The sequence below is a fragment of the Coregonus clupeaformis genome, chromosome 39, assembly GCF_020615455.1.
Source record: "Coregonus clupeaformis isolate EN_2021a chromosome 39, ASM2061545v1, whole genome shotgun sequence".
Classification (NCBI taxonomy): Eukaryota; Metazoa; Chordata; class Actinopteri; order Salmoniformes; family Salmonidae; genus Coregonus; species Coregonus clupeaformis.
This window is the reverse complement of record NC_059230.1, coordinates 4,789,250-4,814,159: the sequence shown is the minus strand read 5'-3', so window position 1 is coordinate 4,814,159 and position 24,910 is coordinate 4,789,250. Positions and strand designations below refer to the sequence as shown.

The 24,910-nt window shown below is 43.9% G+C and overlaps 1 protein-coding gene across 1 annotated transcript in view; it reads left to right on the top strand.

The window, feature by feature from the left end:
• Positions 1-564: 564 nt before the first annotated feature.
• Positions 565-24,910, top strand: part of znf638 (zinc finger protein 638) — a 37,918-nt gene continuing 13,572 nt past the window's right edge. Inside the window, exons 1-14 of the mRNA XM_041872177.2 lie at positions 565-650; positions 10,250-12,175; positions 13,563-13,624; positions 13,860-13,898; positions 14,141-14,446; positions 14,553-14,707; positions 15,923-16,170; positions 18,063-18,206; positions 20,201-20,358; positions 20,804-20,954; positions 21,552-21,695; positions 22,081-22,206; positions 24,253-24,291; positions 24,692-24,820. Of these exons, the coding sequence (XP_041728111.2) occupies positions 10,535-12,175; positions 13,563-13,624; positions 13,860-13,898; positions 14,141-14,446; positions 14,553-14,707; positions 15,923-16,170; positions 18,063-18,206; positions 20,201-20,358; positions 20,804-20,954; positions 21,552-21,695; positions 22,081-22,206; positions 24,253-24,291; positions 24,692-24,820 (3,342 nt within the window). The 5' untranslated portion in view covers positions 565-650; positions 10,250-10,534. The remainder of the gene's footprint in view (positions 651-10,249; positions 12,176-13,562; positions 13,625-13,859; positions 13,899-14,140; positions 14,447-14,552; positions 14,708-15,922; positions 16,171-18,062; positions 18,207-20,200; positions 20,359-20,803; positions 20,955-21,551; positions 21,696-22,080; positions 22,207-24,252; positions 24,292-24,691; positions 24,821-24,910) is intronic.

Genomic DNA, 24,910 nt, shown 5'->3' with positions numbered 1-24,910 from the left:
ATCCAAATGTGGTCCTCTGTAGCTTTGCTGGTAGAGCACGGCGCTTGTAACGCCAAGGTAGTGAGTTCGATCCCCGGGACCACCATACACCAAAAAAAAAAAAAATGTTTTCAACATTACATCTTCATTCATCCCCCTTTTTCCTCATCCTCCACACAAATCACCCCATCTGTTCATCCTCCTCTCAGTTTCATACATACCTCCATCATCTCTCCATCCTCCTGTGCCATCTCTATTCATTCTTCCATCTTTCATGTGGATAAGTCATATCAGAGCGGTCCTGATTTGAACCTGGGTCCCTCCTGCATGCATTCAAACTGTGTTAGCCCTCTGAGTTAAGGCCTATAACATTAGTTTAAGGAGCTAACGCATATGTTAAACTTGGTAAATTATACTGTGAATTTGATGTTGTTGTAGGGCTAGGGTAGCTCCATCTGGTGGAAAATTAGCTAATGCAAGTTCTTCCTATCAACTGCTCTGTTTTCATTTGGTCAGGTCTATGACATTGTTCTGTGAGTGAGATAATCGAATGCGCATGCGCAAAATCCGTTTGCAAATTGCCAGTCAAGCATCCGGGTAGTCGCCTGAAGAGAGAGAAGTTCAATGAACAACGAGATATCTACATAGAAAATAACCGAAAATAACAGAAGGTATGTAACAAAAAACCTATTTCGCGGGACAGAAGAGATGAGTTGTTGTTCATATGTCTGATTTAAAACGGAGAATACCGTCGGCTGAAAGTAGAAACGCGGTTTGTCCTCTAGCATGCGGCGCTAATGCAACACGATACAGGAAATCCAAAATGGTGGGCTGATGTTTTTCGGAAAGTTGAAGACGCAAGGCCATCTGTGCTCTATCACAGCCAGTGTGACCACATTTAAAATAACCAAATGCGGGACAACATGATGATTTTGTGGGACAGTGTAGCCAAGCTACATAATTTTTTGGGGGGCCAGCACCCCTCCCCCAAAAATACCCCTCCCCCACAAAAAATTAATAAAGCTCCTGCTCATATGTAATCGGAGATGAAGAGGTGAAGAGAGATTTCACCACAGACAGAAGAATGAGGCAGATATTTCACCTGGTGTTTTAAATTTGAATAATCCGCTTGGCGTTTCCACGCACTAAATATAGTAGTGAGAGGAAGGCCGGCAGCAGGAGAAGACGGAACGAGATGGATTTTGGGCGACATTCTGCACATTTTGTCATCGATGAAACGTTTTGATCTCAACACAGTTTTCTGTTCCCAAAACTAGAATCTGTTACGAACAGAGTGGATTAAGTTTCGTAGATTTGTAACCCTTTTGTCAAAGTTTTCAAAATGTTTTATTGTTTAGAAGTGTGAAGGTGAATCGAGTTATTGCGCACTTCAAGGTAGGCGTTCCCTAACGGAAATATTCAAATGTGTTCTAGAACGCGCCAATAGGATCTCTCTAGCTCGCGCTTGGCTCTGGCCACCTCCTTGCTTGTTCTGCCCACAATGACTAATTTGTTCCCATTTGAAACGACAGGCTGCGGTCTATCTTGGTTTAATTATGAAAACCTTTAGTTATACTATGCTATTATATTTGGTTCTGTTCTGTTATGTTGAATACTAATTTTATCATTGTGCTCTTCCAAGACATTAATTCAGCTTTGGTCTAACTTTACTAAACAAGCACCATTGTGAGAAGTGGCCCAGCGCTCCGGCAGCACTACAGTGGGTTGTGAAAGTATTCACCCCCCTTGGCATTTTTCCTATTTTGTTGCCTTACAACCTGGAATTAAAATGGATTTTTTTGGGGGGGGTTTGTATCATTTGATTTACACAACATGCCTACCACTTTGAAGATGCAACATATTTTTTTTATTGTGAGTCAATACTTTGTAGAGCCACCCTTTGCAGCAATTACAGCTGCAAGTCTCTTGGGGTATGTCTCTATAAGCTTGGCACATCTAGCCACTGGGATTTTTGCCCATTCTTCAAGGCAAAACTGCTCCAGCTCCTTCAAGTTGGATGGGTTCCGCTGGTGTACAGCAATCTTTAAGTCATACCACATATTCTCAATTGGATTGAGGTCTGGGCTTTGACTAAGCCATTCCAAGACATTTAAATGTTTCGCCTTAAACCACTCAAGTGTTGCTTTAGCAGTATGCTTAGGGTCATTGTCCTACTGGAAGGTGAACCTCTGTCCCAGTCTCAAGTCTCCGGAAGACTGAAACAGGTTTCCCTCAAGAATTTCCCTGTATTTAGCGCCATCCATCATTCCTTCAATTCTGACCAGTTTCCCAGTCCCTGCTGATGAAAAACATCCCCACAGCATGATGCTGCCGCCACCATGCTTCACTGTGGGGATGGTGTTCTCGGGGTGATTAGAGGTGTTGGGTTTGCGCCAGACATAGCGTTTTCCTTGATGGCCAAAAAGCTCAATTTTAGTCTCATCTGACCAGAGAACCTTCTTCCATATGTTTGGGGAGTCTCCCACATGCCTTTTGGCGAATACCAAACATATTCACGCACCACTTTTCCACTATTTATTTTTTGAAACAAGTTATTTTTTTTACTTCACCAATTTGGACTATTGTGTGTATGTCCATTACATGAAATCCCCCCCAAAAACCATTTAAATTACAGGTTGTAACGCAACAAAATAGGAAAAACGCCAAGGGGGATGAATACTTTTGCAAGGCACTGTACATCCCTGATCCCACTGCACTGAATTAGCTAAATTTGGTGATGCAGAAATGAGGTACCACGTATCTGTTTTATAGATATGGGTACATTTGGACAAGGAAACATTTCTGGTTGGTCTCAGGGCATGTAAAACAGTTCAGAATCTGGGCTTTACAGGAGACATTGAATGTGGCGATTATCCTTTCAAGCCCAGGAAGCAGCCACTCAACTGGCCATTCACCAGCTTTTCAAGCTTAATAATGTCAAATACATTCGGGACTTACCAAAGAATGCTGAGCAACTACCGTCATTGCTGCCGTTACGGATGGGCACAAAAAAGGTCTAAATAGAATGTTAGAATGTTACATGCAACCGACATGTCGACTGATTCAGCAGCACAGGAAAGGTAATTGATTTGTACCACAGACAACAGTGTCATATCAATCTGTTCTTTCACTGTCTACATAGCAAAATTGCTGCTATTCCAGCCGCCATTCACCGCCTGAGCCACGAGCACTACGCAATGCTGAGGAACGTCTAGCTGGGAAAACCAGCAGCAAGCTCGTTCGGAATTGACACGGTGACAAAAATCTAACTCCTGTTGCAAATATTAGTTTAGTTAATTCACTAATAAGGCTTGTGTCGGCGTGTCTGGACATGCATGCAATAAGCAAGCTAGCTCAGTTGATAGCTATGTGACCTGATTACGATAACGAACCCTTTCATCTGTGGTGTTAGCTAGATAGCAACTATGCTAGCCTATGGGCAGATTTGAGTCGTCATTTAATATTTTTCCTACCTTTTGCTCTCCTTGTTTGAACATACACATTTATGGCATGGTAGCAAATGTCATCGCCATTGAGTTAGGTCTCAGTAGCGGTAAACGGCACCAAGTGAAATGAGCGATGGAGAGAGACGTGAAAGGAAGCAGAGTTACAGCCTCACTCTATCCAATCGTAGCAGTAGGATCAAGTTACAAGCCGCACATTTCTTGACATATAGATGATCTAGTCAATTGAGCTGTTTCGAATTTCGTCCTTGCAGCTGGAAGAAAGAAAACATCCCCGATCACCCGATAAACGACAAAATACTAGTTTTATAGACATCTGTAATCACAAATCAGGACGCTACGTTGGACCCATTTGCATTGAATATATGTTTTATATTCTGCAATTAACAGCAGTGCCAATTTGTAAGTCGCTCTGGATAAGAGCGTCTGCTAAATGACAAATGAATATGTCCTTCCATACAGGTGTGACATGCTGGAGTGATGCTTCTATGAAAACGTTGTTGATCAGTAGGCTAATATAAGTCCAACATGGAAGGCAAACAGATTGTCATCTGTAGCGCCATAGACGGGTTAGCTGACAACGTCACAAAAAACGATGTGCGACGCTTCCATGGGGCAGAAGTCCATCATGTTGTGTTGATTCTGGATGGCCAAATTGCTGGCAAGAATCGTAAGTAGCTCGTTTTAATTTTGGTTTGACTAATTTTCATGGCGATGCTAATATGTCAAATTCTCTAGCCAGATGTATTTGAGAGACAAGTGCTCATTTTGCAAATTAATTTGTTTTCAATAAACATTGCAGACGAAATATAGCTTACGTGTTGTCAACAATCTAAGCCAACCCGTCTGTTTTGCTCCACTGATCAGCCAAAAGAAGCTCAATAACTCAATGCATGCACACACTCCTATTGAATATGCATTCACCTGTATTGTGAATAGGAATATGCCATCTTAATTTACCCAGTTTATCAAGAGATGTATCATTCAAATAATTATGTTTACGTTATATAGTTAGATTGGTAAAAACAAAAGTAAAACATTTTGATTTTAAAATGGATTCATTAATGCGTGCATGGCTTTTTAAACTTTAATGATATTGAATATCGCCCGAAAATATCAGCCGTCAACCCGAAAATATGTATCGGCCGTTCTCTAATTTAAAACCAGATACTGTTAGACTTTTACTCAAGTAGTATTTTACTGGGTGACTTATACTTACTTGGCTCATTTTCTATTAAGATATCTACTTTTACTTAAGTATGACTATTGGGTACTTTTTCCACCACTAATATTGCTGAAGAGGTGGATTTGGTACATGCACATTTGGTTTAAAACAATATTTACATTCTTTCCAGACGAGGCATTTATTTTATATTTTTTTAAGTACATAACGTCAGTAATGAGAGAGTTGCTCAGCGAAATTCCATTCTTTGGTAAGTACCGAACGTATTTTGACATTTTTTAAGCTTGAAAAGTTGGTGTAATGGCTGCTTCCTGGGCTTAAAGGAGAATCGCCATATTCAACGTCTCCTGTAGACCCAGATTCTGGTTCAGAAAAGAGACCAGAGAGACTTTTTAAAACGGGAGTGAGTGAAGTAGGAGAAAATATCAAATGTTATTTGTCACATACACGTGTTTAGCACTATGTTCAGATCAGACCCTACACCCAAACGAGGGCACTACGTTCATCCACCTCTGGCCTGCTGGCTCCCCTTCCTCTGCGGAAGCATAGTTCCCGCTCAGCCCAGTCAAAGCTATTTGCTGCTCTGGCACCCCAATGGTGGAACAAGCTCCCCCACGACGCCAGGACAGCGGAGTCACTCACCACCTTCCGGAGACACTTGAAACCCTACCTCTTTTAAGGAATACCTGGAATAGTATAAAGTAATCCTTCTACCCCCCACCCCCATTAAAAAAAAGAAGAAAAAAAAGTGGTTGTCCCACTGGCTATCATAAGTTGAATGCACAAATTTGTAAGTCGCTCTGGATAAGAGCGTCTGCTAAATGATGTAAAATGTTATTGCGGGTATAGCATCAAGATCCGACAGTGCATTAATATCTAACAATTTCACAACATATACCCAATACACACAAATCTAAGGAAGGAATGGAATTTAAGAATATATACACAGTTGAAGTCGGAAGTTTACATACACCTTAGCCAAATACATTTAATCTCAGTTTTTCATAATTCTTGTCATTTAATCCTAGTAAAAATTCCCTGTCTTAGGTCAGTTAGGATCACCACTTTATTTTAAGAATGTGAAATGTCAGAATAATAGTAGAGAGAATGATTTATTTAAGCTTTTATATCTTTCATCACATTCCCAGTGGGTCAGAAGTTTACATACACTCAATTAGTATTTGGTAGCATTGCCTTTAAATTGTTTAACTTGGGTCAAAGCGTTTCGGGTAGCCTTCCACAAGCTTCCCCAAAAGTTGGGTGAATTTTGGCCCATTCCTCCTGACAGAGCTGGTGTAACTGAGTCAGGTTTGTAGGCCTCCTTGCTCGCTTCAGTTCGCCCACAAATTTTCTATAGGATTGAGGTCAGGGCTTTGTGATGGCCACTCCAATACCTTGACTTTGTTGTCCTTAAGCCATTTTGCCACTACTTTGGAAGTATGCTTGGGGTCATTGTCCATTTGGAAGACCCATTTGCGACCAAGCTTTAACTTCCTGACTGATGATGTCTTAGATTTCTTCAATATATCCTCATCATCTTCTTATCGGCCTTCGGGCTATTACTCCCCCATCGAACCCACAACCCTGGCGTTGCAAACGCCATGCTCTACCAACTGAGCTACTTCCCTGCCGGCCATTCCCTCCCCTACCCTGGACTACGCTGGGCCAATTGTGCGCCGCCCCATGGGTCTCCCGGTCGCGGCCGGCTACGACAGAGCCTGGATTCGAACCAGGATCTCTAGTGGCACAGACCACTGCGCCACTCGGGAGGCCAAGAGTGGAGAGCAGAACAAGTTTGACGGAATGACCTTATCTTTAAGTCTAAAACGGCTTTTTACCTTTTTGTAGCTCTTTGTAATTAGTTAGGCCTAATTGTCTAAGTTTAGCTGGAATTCAGGCCAAAGGGATTTGAGAAAAATGATTTGTTGACGATAGGCCTATGACATTGGCCTACATCTTGTCTTGCGCTGCGCAGAATATCAGATCTCAATGACGATTGGAGTGTTTCACATCATCAGTACCACATCCTTATGATATATATTTTTTTCATAAGCGCAACGTGACTGCAGAAACACGTTTGAATGTCAGACTGAAGTACGGGAAAATCAACCTTTCTTTTTTTTCTCTTATTCATTAGTGGTGTTTTGAATTTGTTGCTAAAATGCGGGACGTGATTGTTTTGGTTGCTGGACAAAGGGCCAAGACGTGATCACCCTTATCACAGCCTAGCCAAAAAAAACTATCTTCTGGTTTTCTGTGAAATCTGTACGATTTTAAGATGCATTAAAACGTTTCCCTTTGGATGGGGGGCTGGATGTAGAGTGTGCAAATGCTCTACCAACTGAGCTACATCCCTGCCGGCCATTCCCTCCCCTACCCTGGACGACGCTGGGCCAATTGTGCGCCCCCCCCCCATGGGTCTCCCGGTCGCGGCCGGCTACGACAGAGCCTGGATTCGAACCAGGATCTCTAGTGGCACAGCTAGCACTGCGATGCTAAATTGTTTGGCTGCTTGTAAAAAGTGTGGTACTGCTAGCACTAGCTACTACATTTTTGTTAGCTAGCTAATAGTTTACATATTGGTAGAGTTGTCTGATATTTATGAATTTGGATTGATATCCGCTAGAATTTGAACTTTTTAAAGGCATTTTGCAAGTTGTAATGCTAGCTAGTCAGCCACCTGGCTTCTTGCGTCTTGTGGCGTGCACATGACCAATGAATGCGCGGATGCCGTTTTAGGTGAAATGAGGACACTGCGCAGGCTAGCCTGGAGACCCGACGTTGAATTGCATTGGAGTCGACGTTTTGTATCAGGAAAGTTTTCCTCACACGACCTCTACAAGCCATAATTCTGAATAAAATGTTTTAACTAACTTCACGGGTTGTCTGAGCGGTTGGTCCTTTTGCAGGTAGGAATGACACCATATACCCACAGGAAATCATAATTGCATCAACTTTTAAAAGTGCTGGTGGTGCGTTCAGATTTCTATCACCTGAAGTACGCGCAGAACCATGTAAATACGTGCACCAGCTCGGCTAGTATGCATGCAACAACAAAAATAAAAAAAGAACTATATATATAAAACCAATGAAAATTAAAAACATACTCAAAAAATAAAAAAAAGAATTCTCAAATGATAAACAATAAAAAAAGATATAATTTTTTTTCCAAAAAATAAAACATAATTATATTGTAAAGTGGTTATCCCACTGGCTATCATAAGGTGAATGCACCAATTTGTAAGTCGCTCTGGATAAGAGCGTCTGCTAAATGACGTAAATGTAAAATGTAAATGTCTCATGCACGTGTTTTACATGGTGATAGAAATCTGGTGGCGCTTTGAAAAGTTGACATTCCTACCTGCAAAAGGACCAACCGCATGGACAAACCGGTAAAGCAAGTTTCAACATTCTGGCTTGTAGAAGTTGCGTGAGGAAACTTTCCTGATCCAAACGCTCATTTTTGTGCCCAATGTAGAATTCAATGAAATTCAATGTGAGGTTTCCAGGCTAGGTGCAGGCTGGCTGGGTCTTTAAACGTGAGGTTTCCAGGCTAGGTGCAGGCTGGCTGGGTCTTTAAACGTGAGGTTTCCAGGCTAGGTGCAGGCTGGCTGGGTCTTTAAACGTGAGGTTTCCAGGCTAGGTGCAGGCTGGCTGGGTTTTTAACCGGACGCTGCGTCATCTGTCGGCTAGGACGACTAAGTCCACCCGCTGTTTTTTTTCGAAGAACCACATGGCGTTATCAAATAATACACGCCTTTTTAGCATCAAAGTTTTTTAAATATTTGCTAGAGAATTTCACATTAGTCCCTTTTTATATTCATAACATCTCTGGTAGCCTAAACACATGCACATTAATTAATTAACTTTAACTTAATTAATATTTTATTAAATTAATGTAACATTTAACATTGATTTAATTAACTAATTATAAAAGAATAGTGATAAATAGAAAGGACAAATTCAGGTCAGAGCTCGTGGCTGAGTGGTACCGGAGCGAAATTGAAGTGAGAGAGAGAGAGAAGGCTGACGCTCCCAATTCTTTGGACCAAATCCACTCCACTCACATCCTCTGATTCATGGTAACCTCGTAAAACAATTAATTTAGACCCGGGCGTTTTATTTTCTGAAATGTGTGCCGTTATCCGGCTATTAAAAAGGTGGCTATTTGAGAGACTGTGTTAAATTGAAGTTTTACGGTATATATATTTTCCGCCATTTTAATACGTTGCAGTTATAGAAGTTGTTGGTTTCATTGCTTAATAATAATAATAATAGAATGTTTGCTGCTGAAAGATTTAGCTTTTCCATCAAGCCTTATAGGCCTTGTTCCACTCATGATCACTGCAACGTTGTAGAATAACGAATTGACATGAGTATTGCGTAACTGCTAAAAATGGTTAACCTTTTACATTGTTTTGCAAGTATTTTTTATTTTTTTTATGTAGTAGTTTGGAGCCCTGACACGTGTTCAGGTTTGTTATCATCTGTTGATCTCTCTGTTTATTTTTTTAATCATACGTGAAAACGCTACAGCCTTCCTATCGTTATAGAATACCCTGATACAAAGCTTGATGAACATGTATTTATATGCTAAGGCAACCACAGTAAAACTCACTGCTTAAAATGCAAGCTCGGGTACGGGGTTTGGCCTTGCACCTACTTGGCTCCTGCCCAGTGGCCTCTATTCTACCCACAGTCTTTCTCTGTAAGTGGTGGTGACGGGGGTTCTCTCTCAGACGGTGTTTTGTTAAGTTCAGCTTTCATGTCTCGAAGCTTTGCACCATGTCTTTTTAACTACTTTGAAAAATTAACATTTTTAAGGATATAATCTTGTCAATATTGTCAAGTTTTATTCGTGTGGCTTGGAGACATGGATTGGTTTAGCTGACTCGGGTGCAGTGTTCCGTTTTGGCAATACAACTTTCAGATCATTGTCTTGGGAAGTCCCACGATATGTTACAACTAACCCTGACACTGTTGATTTTGATTTATGCATCCATGTAACCTTTTAAAATGTGATTCCATCTTCATTCAATAATCAATAGCTTACACTTAAACCACTAAATCTGATCTTTACCACTTACTTAAGCTGAACTAGAATGTGATACGTGCCCCATTTCTGAATCAACTATTTGTCTTGTTTATTTATATTAAAAGTATGACTGAATATCAGTTTATATTAATGTATACCTTTGTTAAGAAGCTGCTTGCAAATCCTGCAAATTTCACTAAAGCTGTGCATGAAGTTTAAGATACGGTTGTATGTTTTCACGATGACCACCTCTTCCCCTTTGCTGCCTGTCCCCTGTTTGCTTGCTGTTTTTTCATTTTTCTGTCCTCCAGTGAAGACGCAGGAAGTATCTTCTGCTCTGACCTACCCAACAGAAGTCTGGTGATGTTCTAGAAGCTGTTCTAGAACAGTTTGACACAGAACTGATTTGAAAGTGTTTTCAGTGTGAAACAGACTGGAAAGATTGGAAACTGACCAAACCGATCAATCCCAGAAATCCAGTCTGCTTTCCAGTTTGATTACTACTGTCTATAGCCCTGTCCCAGGGTGAGCCAGAGAGAAGACCAACCAGTAACCCTCCTGTGTGTTTCTCCTCTCCAACTCTTTCAGCTTTGCGTTGCTATTGGAGCGTTGCGCTACTCCCCTTTCAAGCCCGCTGAGTCCGATTGGAGGGCTGGGAGTTGGGATCCCACCCCCGCAGCTCTTCGCAACGCCTCCCTGCAGCTGGCCCAGCTCACTATCAATCAGCTCGTCGCCGCGGGAAACGTTGCCAACGTCGTTACCGCGGCAACCGCCACTTCTGCCGCCAACCCCCCACTACCCTCCACTCACCCCCATCCACCTCCACTCGCCCCCCTCCTCAACCTCCTCAAAGCGGCAGCCACCATCAATAACATGTCCCATCCCCTATATAACCCCTTAGGGGGTCAGTACGCTTCACAGGCCCAGAGAACTGTTGCCCAGATGGGGCAGTATGGACTCACACAATCCCAGGCCGGGAGGGACCCTCTGGGGGCCTCCCGCCTGGGCCCTGGGTCTGGTGGTGGTGGTTCCTCCGGCCAAGGGGGCATGATGTCCTCGATGGTGTCCCAGCAGATGGGTTACGACCTGGGGCAGAGATCGACCGGGATGACCCCGGAGATGGAGTCCTCCATAGACCACCACATCCGTGGGGCCAGAGAAGATGTGAGGCTGCTCAGCCAGATGATGCAGCAGAAACAGAACCAGCAGGTCCCACTGGACGCCCGAGACCTTTGCCTGAGTCGAGACCCCATGGACGAGCTCTCGTCTGGGGTCGGGATGGGTAGCTACACCCCTGGCCGGACCTCCAGCGACCAGCAGAGCTCCATGGACTCCTGGTCTGGATACCTGACCCAGTCCGCTTCCTCCAAGCTATTCTCCTCCCCCCTTCCTCAGTCCTCCCAGATGTACCAAAGCCAAACCTCTGGGTTTGGCGGTGCGGGAGTACTGGGGTCCACCTCAAGGGGTTCCGAGGCTCCCATGAGCACCTCGTCCGCAGCCGCGCGTCCAGCCCGGTACACATCCGAGTCCGCCAGCAGCATCCTGGCGAGCTTTGGGTTGTCCAACGAGGATCTGGAGCTGCTCAGCCACTACCCAGACGATCAGCTGACCCCAGACAACTTGCCCTTCATCCTGAGGGACATCCGCATCCGTAAGGCCAATAGAACCATGGATGTGGACCATCGGCCCAAGGCAGGCGGTGGAGCCGGCCCAGGGTCTGACCACGGAGGTGGAGGACAGAGCAAAGTGATCGATTATGGACATTCTAGTGCTACTAAATACGGCAGTTATGATGATGATAATGATAGCCGATCCGATAACTACGGCAATCCGCTCCCGAAGGAGATGTCAAAATATGACATGGTCAGAGACTCGCTGAGCGGGCACGGCGGCCGTTCCATGGCCTCCGACCTTACCAAGCAGCGTACCCAACAGCAGCACATCCACAGCCCTGCAGTCCAGAGCCCCATCTCTCTCCCCAAGAAAGACACAGACGCTCGGATCAACCTTCCTCCGCCTTCCAGCCAACCCCAAAAGACCCTCAAAACCCACGGCTCTAAAGCAGCATCCAAGCCCATGAACATCCCTGTCCGCAGCGGAGACCAAGGACTCAACCGACTCCTGGCATCCCAAAATCAAGGCACTGCTCGGGGCCAGGCTCAGGCCCGGTCCGGCCTGGTGGTTCTCAGTGGTGCTGGAGCTGGGGTCGGAATTCCAGGACACGGGGTTGGAGGTGTCGGGGTTCCTCCTCCCACGGCACCCCCCATGTGGCCTCCCTTATTCCCCATCATGAACCCATCAGTCCCACCTCCCGGTCACGTTCCAGTGAATGTCCCGCCGCACCTGATGGGTCCGCCGCCTTCCATGCTTCAGCAGATGAACGTGCCGCCCCCGATGATCACGATGCCGAAGAGGTTGCCGACCCCGACCATGATGAGTGATTACTCCGCAGCTTCTCCCAGAATCTTTCCTCATACCTGTTCTCTCTGTAACATAGAATGTGCCCAGCTAAAGGTGAGTTTCTGCCGTACCTGCCTTGACCTGGGTTCAACTACTGTTTGAGATTTTGTTATACTTTGAGCGTTGTTCGATTCTGTTCCTGGAAGGCCGAAATACCTGTGGTTTTTGTTTCTACCTGGTATCCCGGGTCTGTGTCAGTCCCGGATAATAAAGCAGGAGTTTTGGCCTTCCAGGAACAACTCCAGCCTGCCTGTATTGCAGTTTCAGGAGTTCAGTGAAGTACATATACAGTATTTGAAATGTCAAATAGTATTTGAACCCAGTTCTGAACCTGTCCATGCTGATTGTGTACCTTTTTTGAACCTCATGTTGGAACTCAAGACTTCGCTTGTTGAATGTTCCGTTTTGTTTATTCAAAAACAGAAGTCTAGCTATGCGATTATCACATGTATTTCCACCCAATGCACGGTGAGTTGAGATGTTCTTAAATGGATGAAAGATAGTTAAATAAAGCAGAGAGAAGCTTTTTAGTGTAAAGATATTTTCTGCTCGAGGGAATATGAAGACGTCGAATCCTGGACTGAATTGAACATTCTATTGTCATTATTGAATATTATGTAATGTCATGAGATTTCTTTTCAAACCTCTTTTGAAAATATTGTCATTTTTATTCGTTTGTAAAGGCCTTGTATTGATTGACCCCATCTTTAAGACGTTCAGTTATAAATACAGTTTTATTTGTGACTTTCGATGACCATGATTTGCCTGAGGAAGACGGTGCTTGAAGATGAGACAACCAACGACAAGATGAGAAGCTGCCAGTGAGCCCTAAACAACTTCCTTGTTGTTTTTATCTCTAGACATTGACCCACGGTCAATTTAATGGACTAGTTAGCTGACCACGCCACTAGAATAAATGTTATTTCTTGTATTACTCGAACCCCATGTCATTGTATTATACCCCTTTGTGTAAACCAATGACAGTAACACTCACCACACTACTAACTTTTTAAGCTTTTTAAGCTAATTAAGCTTTTTTTTATACAATTGATTTAGTGACTTTGGGAAGTAAGTTGTTTTTTGGAAGAAGATGGCTGCTGAGAGACTGACCAGAGAATCTACAGAGAAGAGCCCAGAAGATTCTAGATGCTGCTTTTTCCATCATTTTTCCCAACATCAGACATTTTGCCTACAGAGTATTTTTCTTGGTAGAACAGAGACAATTTTTTTTTTTTTTTTACTATGATATTTTTCCAACGTTGTATACATTTTAACTCCTGCTACGAAAGCAGAGAAATGGACTGTGGTGCAAAAAAAAATAAAAAATGTTTTAAGGAAATCAAACAAATATTGAAAGGACTTGATGTGGAAGGGTTTGTGGTGATGAGGACGGTGAAGATCCAGACTTGACTGTCTCTGTTTGTGCTGTTTTGATCAACAGAACTGGATCGAGCATCAAAACACAGGCCTCCACGTCGAGAACTGCCGTCTGCTCAGGAAGTCGTGAGTTATTTCCTCTTGTTTTTTTACAGCACTTCTCCCTCGAGCTCCCTCTCTCGTTTTTTCCCTCATCTCCTCCTCAACACCCATTGGAGGAAGAAGTCTTGAGTAGAGGGATTTGATGTCTCCTCCGATACAGTTGAGAACAACGAGAGGAGATCGGATGTGGAAATACGTCCCAGTGAAAAACATCACATTGTAGCTTGTGCTAATCACCGCTACCCTTTCTTCCTTCCAGGTACCCCGACTGGAACGTGGAAACTGTCTCTGTGTCAAGGTGAGTCCGCTACCTGTACTGTGTTCTAAAGTAGAAGCTAAGAGAATGTTGTCCCTACCGATGTAGGTCATCGCTGACCGAGTGGTTAGCAAGTTAAGTCTTAATATGATATCTGATTTTGAAGTATGCAAACGCTCCTTTTTCATCCTTACATTTCCAACCAGAATAACTTCATCAGGCTGTGCTTACTGACCACCTTCTCTTCTCTCTCTCTCTCTTTTTCTTTCTTCTCCCCTATCCAGCCCTGCTCCCGGTAGAAATGAAAGCAGCCAGTTGTCCTCCAAACGCCGTCGGACAACACGCTCCACCTCCCGTTCTCCGTCCTGGTCTCGCTCTCCTTCTCCTCGCCGTCCTTCCTCTATTCGCCGACCTCGATCCAGGGAACTATCCCGCTCCCGGGAACGTCGACACAACACCGCCACACGGCGTTCCCACTCCCGTTCTCCTGGTTCGCTTCGGGAAAGGGAGAGAGAGCGTGACCCTCTGGCCTCTTCGTCTTCCCACCGGGATCGGGAACGTCGGCCCCAGACAACCACTTCATCCCGGAGGTAAGATAACAAACAGACTGTACTGCTTTTGATCCTCACTGTTCTATGGATTTTTTTTAAAAATATGTATGAAATATTTTTAAATGTCTAAAATTAATTCATCCAGGTCGCGCTCCAGGAGCTATGAGAGACGGAGGGAGCGTCGGGAGACCAGGAGGAACAGCCCTTCAGCAGGAGGAGGAGGAGGAGGAGGAGGGAGGAGCAGACAGCAGAAGGCCAACAGTGCTGAGAGACTGGCCAAGAAACTACTGGAGTCATCTGGTGAGAGAGGAGAGACACTGGGAAGACAGCGAGAGAGACCCACTGGTGTGAGAGCGGGAGAGTGACTTAGGCTATAGACACACTTAGATCACTCACATCCCGATAATTGTCACATTTGAATACTCTACTGTAGAAAAGTGACAGTTGGTATCAGTTAGCCCTGCATTCACACTGCATTGTTCTTAGCCCCGGGGGCTATCCTTCAGACTAAGACTGGTCCTGCATTCACACTGCATTGTTCTTAGCCCCGGGGGCTATCCTTCAGACTAAGACTGGTCCTGCATTCACACTGCATTGTTCTTAGCCCCGGGGGCTATCCTTCAGACTAAGACTGGTCCTGCATTCACACTGCATTGTTCTTAGCCCCGGGGGCTATCCTTCAGACTAAGACTGGTCCTGCATTCACACTGCATTGTTCTTAGCCCCGGGGGCTATCCTTCAGACTAAGACTGGTCCTGCATTCACACTGCATTGTTCTTAGCCCGGGGGCTATCCTTCAGACTAAGACTGGTCCTGCGTTCACACTGCATTGTTCTTAGCCCGGGGGCTATCCTTCAGACTAAGACTGGTCCTGCATTCACACTGCATTGTTCTTAGCCCCGGGGGCTATCCTTCAGACTAAGACTGGTCCTGCATTCACACGCCCCCGGGGCTAAGAACAATGCAGTGTGAATGCAGGACCAGTCTTAGTCTGAAGGATAGCCCCGGGCTAAGAACAATGCAGTGTGAATGCAGGACCAGTCTTAGTCTGAAGGATAACCCCGGGGCAAGAACAATGCAGTGTGAATGCAGGACCAGTCTTAGTCTGAAGGATAGCTCCCGGGGCTAAGAACAATGCAGTGTGAATGCAGGGCCAGTCTTAGTCTGAAGGATAGCTCCGGGGCTAAGGACAATGCAGTGTGAATGCAGGACCAATGAATCTCAATGGTCTTTCCTTGATTCCTCGCGTCGTCTCACCTTCTCAAAGCGCATTGGAGGAGTAGGTCCAAGGGGATGAACCTCCGCTTTACTCCTCCAATTAGTTTTCGAGAAGGAGGGGTGATAGGATGTGAGGAATCAAAGAAAGACCGTTGAAGAAAGTAGACAAGTTTTTTTGCATTATCTATCACTCTCTCTCACTCTCTCACTCACTCACCCTCACACACACACACCCACCCATGTCTCCCCCTCTCCTTCCAGCTGGCCTCTCCCTGACCCATCCCTTTGTATTTCCAGCTGGACTCTCCCTGACTGAGAACACCAGTCTAGAAGATATGATGCAGTCCCTAGCCCCCGCGCTCCTGGCAGAGCTCGCCAAGAAGAAGGGTGCCGCCGCCTCCTCTTCCTCCTCAAAGGGAGGTGCCTCTAGGAAAACTGAAACGGGAATGTCCAAGTCGGGAAGCAAGCTAGGATCTGGAAGGTCAACCAGGAAATCCCCAGCTCCATCCTCTCCCTCCAAATCATCCAGCTCTGCTTCTTCCAAGGTGTGTGTGTGTTTTATGATTTAAATAAAACTGTTAAGAACACTAGCGTGGACCATAGTGACCTGATCATTAATTTTTTTACATTTTAGTCATTTAGCAGACGCTCTTATCCAGAGCGACTTACAGGAGTAATTAGGGTTAAGTGCCTTGCTCAAGGGCACATCGACAGATTTTTCACCTAGTCGGCTCGGGGATTAGAACCAGCGACCTTTCGTTTACTGGCACAACGCTCTTAACCACTAAAGCTACCTGCCGCCCCCTGTGTTGTCATTGTGGTGAAAGTCCTAAAGGGCTCTTATCTGCTACATTCGCACCCAGCTCCCAGAATGCCCAGCTGTGGGCTCCAGCTCTTAACATGGCAATCTACTAACATAACTTAAGCACACCTGTTTTTAACCGCCGTCGTTGATGCAGTAAAAGTCCCATTATGTTTTGGACACTTTTGGTGCAGATGTGCTTTGTCACAATGCTAAAAAAATCAGCTTTCAAAGTTTCAAACAAGCCCTACTCTGTGGCAGACTACCAATAGCAATGGAACGTTCACCACCCATTCCCAGTTCGCCTGGCGGGCGGGGTTACTACCTGGCCAGATTTCTCCCAGTATGAACGTCTTCTGGCACAGCGTAAATGGAAAGAATTCCTACCTTTCCAGAGAACCTTCAGAAAAAGCCGTTCCAGGATAACATTACCTTTTGTCTGCTCCGGGGAAATGGAATAGAGTGTGGCAGCTATTCTGAACAAGGCTTTCTACAAGAACACCGTATTTTCTGCAGGGAGACCCTTCGGGAACTCCCAACTCCTGAAATATGTTGCACGGATCCTGAAAAAAAGTTCCCTACGCGAGGATTATCCAGCGGAGGTGACGGAGACCTCCCTGACCCACTGGCTGGACGCACAGCTGTGACTCATTCATGGTACCGTTCAACCATCACTCGCTGTCTGTGGGACTCGGCGAGAAACAGGACAGAGCAAGGTATGCAGGGAGAAATTGGCATACCTATGGCAACATCGCAAGTCTTAAGTGTGATTTTTATTTATTTTTTCTCGTTAGGAGTGACTGCTTTTCTGACATTCTTCTGTTTCTTTCATCATTGAAACTGTCAATCAATCACATGTATTTATATAAGCCCTTTTTTCATCGGCAGACGTCAAAGTGCTATACAGAAACCCAGCCTAAAACCCCAAACAGCAAGCAATGCAGATGTAGAAGCTCCCTAGAAAGACTCCCTAGAAAGGCAGAAACCTAGGAAGAAACCTAGAGAGGAACCAGGCTCTGAGGGGTGGTCAGTCCTCTTCTGGCTGTGCCGGCTGGAGATTATAACAGTACATGGCCATTAAGGCCAGATTATTCTCTAAGATGTTCAAACGTTCATAGATGACCAGCAGGGTCAAATAATAATCACAGTGGTTGTAGAGGGTGCAACAGGTCAGCAACTCCAGGAGTGAATGTCAGTTGGCTTTTCATAGCCGGGAAACTGTCCAACCGTCGTCCCAGGTTCAATAATGGACTAGTACATTTAGACTAAGTACTAACAAACTACTTCCCCCTCTCCTTCCTCTACTTCCTCTCCTCTCCTCCTGGGTTCTTCAACACAGTGGAGACAATATAAAAGCACTTACAGTTCAAAATGTCTCTTCTCAGGCTAAGAAGAAGGGAGCCCAAGGGACCTCAGCTCTGTTAAGACTGAAGCATATCCCCAACACGTAGCTCACTAACAATACCTCTCTCTCTCCCTCTTCTTTCTTTCTTTCTTTCTCACTTTCTTTCTCTCGCTTTAACTCTCCTCTTTCTCTCCTTTCTCTCTCACCTCATCTCTCACCTCCTCCTCTCTTCGTTCTCTCACCACCTCTCTCTCTCTCTCTCTCCCTCTCTCTCCTCCTGTCTTCTTTAGACTAAGAGGAAGGGAGCCCCAGGGACGTCAGCTCTGTTAAGACTAATTAATATCCCCCTCCACACTGCTCATGATGAGGTGGTGAAGGCTGTAGAACCCTTCGGAAAGATCAACAACGTCATCCTGCTCAAGGCCATACAGCAGGTATATTATTATATTACCAGTCCCAGTACATATTATTATATTACCAGTCCCAGTACATATTATTATATTACCAGTCCCAGTACATATTATTATATTATTATATTACCAGTCCCAGTACATATTATTATATTATTATATTACCGGTCCCAGTACATATTATTATATTACCAGTCCCAGTACATATTATTATATTATATTACCAGTCCCAGTACATATTATTATATTACCAGTCCCAGTACATATTATTATATTACCAGTCCCAGTACATATTATTATATTATATTACCAGTCCCAGTACAGTGCTTCACTTTATTTTTTTCTCTTTCAATGTAGTGTTTCCAAAAATCCCAAATCCCAAAATCTCGGAGTACCACCAAACCATTCCACATAGTTTTTCCTATAGTTCAAGTTCAATGTAGAACTACTGAATTTGAATTTTATATATATCATTCAAACAGACAGCACCTACTAGCCAAAATCATATATTAAAATTTTACTCAAGATCATACACCAGTCCCCGCGCCCCATCATGTCTAAATGATACACGGGGAATATATGAACACCAGTCTTTCCCCTTGTTGATGACCCCCCAGCGCCCCATCATGTCTAACCAGTCTTTCCCCTTGTTGATGACCTCCCAGCGCCCCATCATGTCTAACCAGTCTTTCCCCTTGTTGATGACCTCCCAGCGCCCCATCATGTCTAAATGATACCGAATATATAACACCAGTCTTTCCCCTTGTTGATGACCCCCCCAGCGCCCCATCATGTCTAACCAGTCTTTCCCCTTGTTGATGACCCAGCGCCCCATCATGTCTAACCAGTCTTTCCCCTTGTTGATGACCCCCCAGCGCCCCATCATGTCTAACCAGTCTTTCCCCTTGTTGATGACCTCCCAGCGCCCCCATCATGTCTAACCAGTCTTTCCCCTTGTTGATGACCTCCCAGCGCCCCATCATGTCTAACCAGTCTTTCCCCTTGTTGATGACCTCCCAGCGCCCCATCATGTCTAACCAGTCTTTCCCCTTGTTGATGACCTCCCAGCGCCCCATCATGTCTAACCAGTCTTTCCCCTTGTTGATGACCTCCCAGCGCCCCATCATGTCTAACCAGTCTTTCCCCTTGTTGATGACCTCCCAGCGCCCCATCATGTCTAACCAGTCTTTCCCCTTGTTGATGACCCCCCGCGCCCCATCATGTCTAACCAGTCTTTCCCCTTGTTGATGACCCCCCCAGCGCCCCATCATGTCTAACCAGTCTTTCCCCTTGTTGATGACCCCCCAGCGCCCCATCATGTCTAACCAGTCTTTCCCCTTGTTGATGACCCCCAGTCCCCGCGCCCCATCATGTCTAAATGCCACGGTTATTATTAGAACTGGGCACTGTTACTTGTTACGTAGCGTAGACACAACTAATCAACCACAAATGCATCAAACTCTCTTTCCCTCTCTCCATATTTGTTTCTGTGTATTTTTTTAATTGTCTAATAAACTCTCTCTTTTGCTCTCTCTCTCTCTCTTTTTTTTCTCTCTCTCTCTTTTTCTCTCTCTTTTTCTCTCTCTCTCACTCTTTTTCTCTCTCTTTTTCTCTCTCTCTCTCTCTTTTTCTCTCTTTTTCTCTCTCCTCTCTCTTTTTCTTTCTCTCTCTCTTCATCTCTCTCTTTCTCTCTCTCTCTCTCTTTTTCTCTCTCTCTCTCTCTCTTTTTCTCTCTTCTCTCTTTCTCTCTCTTTTTCTGTCTCTCTCTCTTTTTCTCTTTCTCTCTCTTTTTCTCTCTCTCTCTCTCTTTTTCTCTCTTTTCTCTCTTTTTCTCTCTCTCTCTTTCTCTCTCTCTTTCTCTCTCTTTTTCTCTCCTCTCTCTCTTTTTCTCTTTCTCTCTCTCTCTTTTTCTCTTTCTCTCTTTTTCTCTCTCTCTCTCTTTCTCTTTCTCTCTCTCTTTCTCTCTCTCTCTCTCTTTCTCTTTTTCTCGCTCTCTCTTCTCTCCTCTCTCTGTGTAGGCGTCAGTATTGTTTGAGAAAGAAGAGGATGCTAAGAAGCTGGCTAGCTGTAAGACCCTGACCATCCATGGCGAGACCGTCACCATACTGATGGAGAAAGAAACTCTGCTGGACGACTCAAAGGAACTGAACCAAGCCAAGAAGTCTACTGCTGAAAAGTAAGAAAATCATGCAGCAACTCATTTCTTTCCATAACTAGTTAACTCTATATATACAGTATGATATAATTAGTTAACTCTATATACAGTAGGATATATTTAGTTTACTTGCATCATACTGTATATAGTTAACTACTGTGTATATATACACAGTATGCTCCCAATCATTAAATGGGTATAAAATAATAGAAAATAAAATGTAAGTTCACAATCACATTAGTCAGCACCTTCCCTAACATTTTGGGTAGTTGTCAATGCGTGCCTTTTTCCACATTTATTTACTAAGGTACAAAATACAAATCCTCTGTCTCTCTCTGACACTCTCTGACACTCTCTCTCTGACACTCTCTCTCTGTCTCTCTCTCTCTCTGTCTCTCTCTCTCTGTCTCTCACACTCTCTCTCTCTCTGTCTCTCTCTGTTTCTCTCTCTCTCCCGCTCCCTCAGGAAAGCGACAGCAGCCCAAACCAGCACCACCAAGTCAACTAAAACATCTACCAAGTCTTCTACGACCGCAACTAAACCGCAAACTGCCGGTCCCAAGAACACACCCAAGGGGGCTAAGGCCAAGGGCAAAGGTCCCCTCGGTCCTAAACTGGTACGTTTTTGTATTTTTTTTTACACAAGCACACTAGTGTTGCTCCAGGAAGTGTGTTTCCATCACCCAGGGTGACACCTTAAGTAAACTAGCCAAAGTCCCAGCAGCCTCGGCGGAAGCATGTCCACCAGTGAGTCACTGGAGCTGTACCGTGGAGGAGGGATATGGTTTCTGTCGTCTGGCCCTAAATAAAGTTGTATTTTATTTTGTCCGTATAATTATGAATTAGAATTAAGAAAAACGTTATTGTGCCCGCAATTTGGAAATGTCTCTTCGGCTTCACAGCATTAAAAACAGACATTAAACATACATTAATCATATTAAAAGTGGGGCGGCAGGTAGCTTGTTGTGCCAGTAACCGAAAGGTCGCTGGTTCTAATCCCCGAGCCGACTAGGTGAAAAAAATCTGTCCATGTGCCCTTGAGCAAAGGCACTTAACACTAGACTGCTAAAAATGTAAACGGTGACGTTCAGGTGATGTTTGATGGTCTGTGGGTCAGGAGAAAAACTCATCCTTGTTTCTCACTCTTCCTTGACGTGTGTGTGTGTGTGTGTGTGTGTGTGTGTGTGTGTGTGTGTGTGTGTGTCTGTGTGTAGCCTGACTATGTGAATAGTAGGTTTGTGATGATTGAAGGTTTACCAGACTCCGGCTATACAGAGGAAGACGTTCTGGCTCTGGTGAATCCTTATGGATATATACCTGGACTCGACAACTGTTTCATACTGCCCAGCCAGAGATGGGTAGGTTGGCTGTGTGTGTGTGTGTGTGTGGTTTTCATGGCAGGAGGTGGCTGGATTTAGGGGGCATTTTAGAGGCCCCCAAGCTTGGCAGTGTAGAGGAATACTTGCATTTAAAAAAAATCCAATTTCTACATTATAGCCGTTTTAAAGCTAATTTCCTGCAATTCTATGCATTTTAACTTGCCTAATGCAGTGTTATTTTGCTCAAACATAATAACAAAATCAAAACTGCAAAATACATTATTTTTTTATATATATAATTTAATTTTTTTTGGACCTGTTTTTGTTATTGTTGATTCTTTAACGTTGGATCCGATATGTCGATGCGGTACTATAACTTGGGCGGTTGTTGTTGTCTTGGTAATGAGTGTGTTTGTCTCAACAGGCCATCGTCCGTATGGAGAGACTGAAGAGCATTTCTATGTTGACGGACTACAGACTGTTTCCTCCAAAACTACTAGATTGTCCCCTCACCTTCACCTTGACCCACCTTGAAACAAACCACATTCAGGTAACACACACACACACAGTGGTGTAAAGTACTTAAGTAAAAATACTTGAAAGTACTACTTAAGTACAGTTGAACTCGGAAGTTTACATACACCTTAGCCAAATACATTTAAACTCAGTTTTTCACAATTCCTGACATTTTAATCCTAATAAGAATTCCCTGTCTTAGGTCAGTTAGGATCACCACTTTATTTTAAGAATGTGAAATGTCAGAATAATAGTAGAGAGAATGATTTATTTAAGCTTTTATTGCTTTCATCACATTCCCAGTGGGTCAGAAGTTTACATACACTCAATTAGTATTTGGTAGCATTGCCTTTAAATTGTTTAACTTGGGTCAAATGTTTCGGGTAGCCTTCCACAAGCTTCCCACAATAAGTTGGGTGAATTTTGGCCCATTCCTCCTGACAGAGCTGGTGTAACTGAGTCAGGTTTGTAGGCCTCCTTGCTCGCACACGCTTTTTCTATAGGATTGAGGTCAGGGCTTTGTGATGGCCACTCCAATACCTTGACTTTGTTGTCCTTAAGCCATTTTGCCATTACTTTGGAAGTATGCTTGGGGTCATTGTCCATTTGGAAGACCCATTTGCGACCAAGCTTTAACTTTCTGACTGATGTCTTGAGATGTTGCTTCAATATATCCACATAATTTTCCTTCCCTATGATGCCATCTATTTTGTGAAGTGCACCAGTCCCTCCTGCAGCAAAGCACCCCCACAGCATGATGCTGCCACCCCATGCTTCACGGTTGGGATGGTGTTCTTCGACTTGCAAGTCATCCCCTTTTTCCTCCAAACATAATGATGGTCATTATGGCCAAACAGTTCTATTTTTGTTTCATCAGACCAGAGGACATTTCTCCAAAAAGTACGGTCTTTGTCAGTTGCAAACCGTAGTCTGGCTTCTTTATGGCGGTTTTGGAGCAGTGGCTTCTTCCTTGCTGAGCGGCCTTTCAGGTTATGTCGATATAGGACTCGTTTTACTGTGGATATAGATACTTTTGTACCCGTTTCCTCCAGCATCTTCACAAGGTCCTTTGCTGTTGTTCTGGGATTGATTTGCACTTTTCGCACCAAAGTACGTTCATCTCTAGGAGACAGAACGCGTCTCCTTCCTGAGCGGTATGACGGCTGCATGGTCCCATGGTGTTTATACTTGCATACTATTGTTTGTACAGATGAACGTGGTACCTTCAGGCGTTTTGCTCCCAATGATGAACCAGACTTGTGGAGGTCTGGGCTGATTTCTTTTGATTTTCCCATGATGTCAAGCAAAGAGGCACTGAGTTTGAAGGTAGGCCTTGAAATACATCCACAGGTACACCTCCAATTAAATAAAATGATGTCAATCAGCCTATCAGAAACTATAGTTTGTTAACAAGAAATGTGTGGAGTGGTTGGAAAAACAATGACTCCAACCTGTGTATGTAAACTTCCGACTTCAACTGTTGTTGTTTTTTTGTGTATCTGTACTTTAATTTACTTTCTATTTTTGACAACTTCACTTCACTACATTCCTAAAGAAAATGGTGTACTTTTTACTCCATACATTTCGCCTTGACACCCAAAAGTACTCGTTACATTTTAAATGCTTAGCAGGACAGGAAAATGGTCTAATTCACGCACTTATCAAGAGAACGTCCCTGGTCATCCCTACTGCCTCTGATCTGGAGGACTCACTAAACACATGCTTCATTTGTAAATTATCTGAGTGAAGTATGCCCCTGGCTACCCGTAAATAAATAAAAAACTAGAAAATGGAGCCGTATGGTTTGATTTAAAATAAGGAATTCGAAATTTCTACTTTTGATACTTAAATATATTTTAGCAATTACATTTACTTTTTGATACTTAAGTAGATTTTAAACCAAATACTTTTGGACTTTTACTCAAGTAGTATTTTACTGGGCGACTTTCACATTTACTTGAGTCATTTTCTATTAAGGTATCTTTTACTTTTACTCAAGTATGACAATCGGGTACTTTTTCCACCATTGCACGAACATACACAGTCCAGTCATCATAGTTGTTTGTTCTTTGTATTGCAGGAGTATGCGTACACATTTCTGAAGGGCCTCACCACTTCGGTAAGTTCATACATTTAAGTAGAAAGGTTACATTTCCTGCAACAACAATAAATGGGTCCAAAACATGTATTTTTACTGCTCTAATTATGTGGGTAACCAGTTTATAATAGCAATAAGGCACCTCAGGGGTTTGTGGTATATTGCGTTGCGTCGTGACTAGCCGTGGTGTAATGGCCATATACCACACCCCCTCAGGCCTTATTGCTTAATATACCTTGCTTTGATAACCCCTTTATAACCTGTTAATGACCCCTTAATAACCTGTTAATGTCCCCTTAATAACCTGTTAATGTCCCCTTAATAACCTGTTAATGACCCCTTTATAACCTGTTAATGACCCCTTTATAACCTGTTAATGTCCCCTTAATAACCTGTTAGTAAACCCCCTGTCTGTCAACAGGACCCAACGTTGAAGGAACGTCTTCTGATTGTCAGTAACGTCCCTATACGCACCACAGCAGTCCAGGAGGTTCACAACCTCGTCAAACGCTTCGGATCCTACCTCGACTCGCTGTCTCTGATCAACAGGGTGAGAATGAGTTGCCAGGTCCTTATATAAATGAGTCAGAATGAGAATGAGTTGCCGGTTCCTGATATAAATGAGTCAGAATGAGTTGCC